General features: G+C 39.0%; 1 protein-coding gene across 2 annotated transcripts; it reads right to left on the bottom strand.

The window, feature by feature from the left end:
- Positions 1-2,665: 2,665 nt before the first annotated feature.
- Positions 2,666-5,256, bottom strand: LOC115759042 (coiled-coil domain-containing protein 96-like). 2 transcript variants are annotated; one of them, XM_030699866.1, is made up of 4 exons: positions 4,767-4,911; positions 3,593-4,707; positions 3,241-3,337; positions 2,666-3,175 (listed from the first exon to the last, which is right to left on the bottom strand). In XM_030699866.1, exons 1-4 carry the CDS (start codon positions 4,828-4,830, stop codon positions 2,742-2,744), a joined length of 1,710 nt encoding a protein of 569 aa, XP_030555726.1. In that variant the 5' UTR covers positions 4,831-4,911; the 3' UTR covers positions 2,666-2,741. The 2 variants fall into 2 exon arrangements, with proteins under 2 accessions (XP_030555726.1, XP_030555725.1); XM_030699865.1 differs by having other exon boundaries at positions 3,593-5,256.
- Positions 5,257-5,744: the final 488 nt, after the last annotated feature.

Below are 5,744 nucleotides of genomic sequence, written 5' to 3'. Positions count from 1 at the left end.
TGTTTTCCATACAACTGATTATTCGACTTAAATTTAAGATATTCCATATAAATACAGTGTGAAAGAATTCGTAAAAACAAGCTCTTAAAAAAAATTAAGTCTATTAGGCAAAAACTTAATTTTCGATAACTTAGTGGTCCAAGATTATCAAGAGACTGACATGCGGACGGACATATATATGTATATATATACCTTATCGTTTATTTATTGTGCGTTTCACATTTCTTGACAAAATTCAAATGCCCTCTATTAGGGTATACAAAAAAAAAAAACGGTCACTGAAAAGAAATTGAAACAATTTCGTATGTCTTGAGTTGAAATGCGAAACTGGAGCAGCAAACCCACTTGCCTAGCGCATAGATTCGGCACTCAAAAGCAATCATTAAATCACAAAGATTGCCTATGTGTGTGCTCGTGTGTGTGTGCACCCATTTTACAACAAAACAAATGTAAGACGTTTGATAAACTCCACAAAAAAAAAACAAGTAAACATATTTGTAGTCGGCTGTAATGGACTGCTTTATGCTCGTCCAGAGTCCAGCAACAGCTTAAATTGGGCTATCTGCCAAATTTGTTAAGAAATATCGAATTTTCCGAGTATTTTGGGATCCATTTTTAGAAGAACTTAGCAGTAGAGCTTATTTCAATAGCTTTGAAATTGTGGCAAATCTAGATTTTGGCCCATTGGCCAGCCCCTAGAGGACAAAGTTTCATGTCTAAAAAAAAAAAATACTTTAGTGTGAACAGAACGAATAAACTTTTTTTACTTCTTGAAGGAGTATAAAAAGCAAAACAACGAGAAAAAACTGAAATTCGCAATAAAAGGATGTGAGACAGGACGTTGCCCTGCTTTGCACACACACACGCACACGCACACACACACTCTTCCACAGCTAACCCTCCTTTGGGCCTGCCGCCGCCCGCTAGCGCATTTAATAAAGCCCAAATGGAATGACTCGCCTCGTTTTTTATATTTTTTTTTCTCCTTTTTGCCACAGCAAAGTCAGCAGCGTAACCGCAACACGTTAACGGTTTCGGTTTCACTCTGTGATTTACAACAACAGGCGGAACACCCCGAATGGGGCTGTCTTAGGGGTATTCCGTGTGCGTTCATGTGTGAAAAGTTACTTGGGGGAGCAGACGGCAGGCAGCAGGCAATGCCTTGAAGTCAATTCGAGTCCAGGACATATTCTTGCTGCCGTTGCATTTGCCGGCGCCTTGTTGTATGCAACAGAAAGTTTCGTACTCTTACTCCAAATGAGTGACAATGGGATCCGCTGTGAAAATCGAGTCCATAAGATATTAAAAGGGATTTGTGTTGGACTTAACAATAGAATAAGTATTTTTTTTTTTGTTTTTTGTTTATTATTAATTGTAAAATCTGTACAATCATAATTTATACCTTAACAATACATGCAAGGGAAATTTTATTTAGAGCCGAACCCCATCACGCCTTATAAGGATTTTAAAGAATAAGTAGTATTGCAAATATTCACAAAAGTTTAATTAAAATTGATTGCATAACAACAGTTTTTTTTTTTTTTTAACATTTGTTTGCTTTATTTCAATTTTGTTGTCATTAAATTAAATTAAATTTATATGAATATTTACAATAATACTTGTTCTAATGTTAAGTCGAATATAAACATTTACAAGGGTATATAAATCGATTTGGGAGATCGATTGGATGAGAACTTAACAATCTCCTCCGCGTTCGGACTCCTCCGCCAATTCGAAGCCTTTTTAGAAGGCGTCTATCCGACCGATTAGGATGGTTTCCCAGTAAAATTGAAATTAAACAAACAAAAATGTTAAGTACCCCTGAATTTGCAGACTGCAGGTTTTTGGGCCTATTAAAGCATTTGACCTTTGGCTTGCCCGTTGCTATAGATACTTCTATATAATTGGTGGAAATTAATGGACTAGTTTCTATAGAACTTTGAATACATTTGAAATTAACTTATGCAAAAAATGGAAAAATGTTTGCTTTTACAAGATAATAGTTTCATAATTTTCGCAAAATATCTCAAATTTCGTATCGGACTGCTGGCAATAATAAATTGCCTTTTTACGAACAGTTGATTGCAAATCAAGTTTTTCTAATAAAATAAAATAAAAAGGGTATTTAGTGTATTAAATGAAGCCGTTTTTTTTTTTCGTTTCGAATATAATGATGTTTGGTATTTAAATTTGTATCATGAGCATTTTATCTATAGCTCCGGAAGTGTTTAGTATTAGAATCAATTCGCCTAGCAGGTACAGTCAACTACAGTCATCTCTAGACTCATGACTGCACATTTTCATTTCATTAAATTCATTTAGACAGGAAGCTTACCACGTGCCCGCATTGATAAGAGAGGGGACGTTGTCGCAGCAACGTGACCCCTGCTCAGCCCCGCCCCTGGCATACTTCAAGTGTTATCAGGCGGACAGCATCATGCATATATTAAGAGTAGATTGGCTTGGCATTCATGAACAGCTAATAGAAATGTCTGGCAGTTAATTTAGCGTCATGAAGTCGTTCAATATTGGCAAGAAAGAAAAAGAAGAAATATATATGAAAATTGTTGCTATGGAGCTGAAACTTTCAAGTGGGTAGCAATTGGGGAGGGTTTTACCCAAAGCCCAGAAAATACAACGCTTAGTTTAAGTTTTTATTGGGTTTTGCTGTATTTATATTAATTGTAGAAGATGTAGACTCTAGAGCTATATAAAACTATAAGTGTCTAAAAATGTTGGTACTAAGCTTGCTTCCTTAGCTGAACTTTTCGAAGTTTTTTCATTTCTTGGGATGTGATAGTGGAACGTGCCAGCCCCTCGAACATGGCAATGCGTGCCTCCAAATCTTTAACGATAATCCTACATTTGTTGACATTCTCCCGTTTGATTTCGACTGCTTCCACGGTCTCGTCATAATCGTGCAACAGCGCTGGCTTATAGAGCAGGCCGCATTTCACATGCAGCGCCCTTATCTGGGCCGTTAGGCGGGCATGCTGCAGCTTCGCCTCGAGCAGCTCGTCACGCAATTCGTTTTGCCTCCTGATCTTACGGCTCAAATTTTTTTTGTGACTGATCAACGTAATCGATATCATGCTCATCTTTTCCCTTATAAAGGCCAACTGATGCACATGCTTGGTAGAACGATCACGCATTCGGTTCAAATCCCGATTGCGTTCTGTATTAACGATTTTGGGTTAGTTAAGATTATGCTTAATATCTTTGATAACTGCCTTTAATTACCTTCAACCTTTGTGCCCAGGGCTGTTACATCGCGTTGTGCATTCAAAAATTCATCCATGGTCAAGTCTGGTGTGATTTGATCAAAGTTGCGTTTGCGCTAAGAAGGAAACCAAATGTACCAAAAGTATTCGATTATTTTTGAATGGTTCAGGAATGAACGACTATAAAAAATTTACACTCTAAGCGTCGGCCTAAAAATTGCAGTCTAATTGCGAGGTATCGATGGACATTAGGCTGTTAGATGGGATGAACTAAAGGACGGACGGACAGGAAGACATGGCTATATTGATTTATTATACACTACATTTATCAGCAATTTGTGGAAGTTGAATAAAAGTTGAAGATGACCCACCTCGATCACTCTGCCTAGCGTATGCTGCCTGGTTATGAGCCAGAGACGATTATCGCTAATCTCATTGCGCATGGCTTGCATTTGCCGCAGCTCATGTTCGACAATGCGAGGCAAAAACTGTAGATCCTTGCGCGACAGGGTATTACGAATGCGGTTTTCCAGTAATGCGACTGTTGAAAGCGATATATTTCGCACATGATTCATATCCATTGTCACGCTGGCCAATAGCATATTATTACGTTTTTTGGTTTCATCAGCTTTTTGTTTTAAATGATCCAGCATATACAAAGCGTGCCTCTGTCGCCTAAATTCCTCCTCTTCCGCTTCGCGTGGCAAGGGTTCAAATACACGAAATTGACCAACGCGGCGATAATATTCGTACATTTTGCTGCATAGATCTTGATTAAATTGCTTGGCGGCCAGGCAATCCGCAATGATTCGATGTAGATCTCTGATCACTTTATGTTTATCCAGCTTGCTAGCGAGCATTGCATCGGGATCAACATACTCGGCAGCATTGACAGCATCGTCGATAGCTTTGTAGACAAAATCTATACAAATTTGTCGATTCTCGCGTTCCAGGCGCTGTGCTTCTTGTGCTGTTGTCGACTCGGCACTTGTTGGCCGAACTGCTGAATTTATCTCCATTAGCATTTCCATAGCATATTCGGCAGTATCTGCTTGTACCGGGGCAGCTACTTCGTCTTCTAAGGGGAAGGGCCAATCAAAGGAGCTGGTTGACGAAGACGATTCTTCTTCTGCTTCTACTGATACTTCAGCTACTTGTTCTTCTGCTTCTGCTTCAATGGGCTCCTTTATCGGTTCGCCAGTCAGTGGATCAACAAATTGGCCTTCATCGACAAAAGACATATCCCCTTTTACCGAAAGTGTACGGCGCAACGACAATAATTGCTCGCTTGATTCGGTCGAAATATCCGATAGGCTTGGAAAAAAGAAATTTTGCAAGAATTCACCTTTAAATGACACCGAAACCGCACGTCGCCTATATTCGTCTTCGTCCGAGGATGATGGCTCCTCCGAATTGAGTTCATCCATAACCTGTTTGTCCTTATCCTCAGATAGTAATGCGGTTGTTAGAATTTCGGCATCTTCCTCTATTTCGACAGATGTTCGTTCAGTAATGTTTATTATACTCATGGATCTGTGCACTCGCCTGATCTCTTTAGGCTCTTCAGACTCATCTTCTGTAAACTTCGCAGGCCCTTCATCAGCTTCATCAGTTTTTTTATAATGCTTTCTCAATCGTTCGTTAGCTAGGCGCTTCTGCTCGCGTCTCTTCCTCTTTTTCTCTTGCTCCAAGTTGGCAAGAGGCTCCACACTGAGATCGGTGTCACCTTCGGCACCGGCGTCCATGGTCTGCTCATCGAGTGATTTCGGAGCTTCATCCTCTGTAGGCAGCACGTCAGATTTGTCATCTTCTAGTTCAACAATAGGCGTATCGATTAAATCTATTGTAATATTCTCAGCCGGATCGACAACCCCCTCTGTAGAAGGTACTTCGGCTGCGGTTTCTGCGGCTTCTTCCATTTCTGTTCAAAGCTCTGATTTTGCTTTATTAAAATAATCTTGGTGTAATAAAAGGTCTTGTAGTTTTGTATTTGCTGTTTAGATGTGTTTTTTTTAGAGTTTTGCCTTGACAAGTATGGCAAACTCAAGTGTATAATAGGAATATAAGTATACCCCGGCCTTGCCCCAGGTAGGAATATAAAATAAACTCTTGCAAAGATCTTTGAAAATACGTTTGAAACCGATCGCAAAAAGCTAATAAAACTTCTTCTTCTGTAGAGCTTTCAAAATAACATAAGTTTCAAACAATTCGGACAAAACCTAAAAACAAGAATCGATCTGCAGGCCAAGCTATGAATAGTGATCCGAACCTCTTGAGAATCGGATGAGATTTGACCGAGTTACGTGGGTGGAAAATTTGGACAGTATTATATATAAAGATATGTGTTGAATTACAAAAAAAAAAACAAATTTAAAAGATTCTTTAAATCAATTCACATTTCTTCGTCTTCTGTGCATATTAACCGTTTGCTTAGCTGCTTTGTAAATATTTGACAAGACGGTAAATTTGCGAGTTGTCATCTTGCAATACTATTGCACATCTGGCAATACTGAATCATGTTGT

Source organism: Drosophila novamexicana, unplaced genomic scaffold, assembly GCF_003285875.2.
Source record: "Drosophila novamexicana strain 15010-1031.04,08,12 unplaced genomic scaffold, DnovRS2.1 tig00000193-arrow-pilon, whole genome shotgun sequence".
Lineage (NCBI taxonomy): Eukaryota > Metazoa > Arthropoda > Insecta > Diptera > Drosophilidae > Drosophila > Drosophila novamexicana.
Note: the sequence above shows the minus strand (reverse complement) of the source record. Positions and strands in the feature narration are given on the sequence as shown.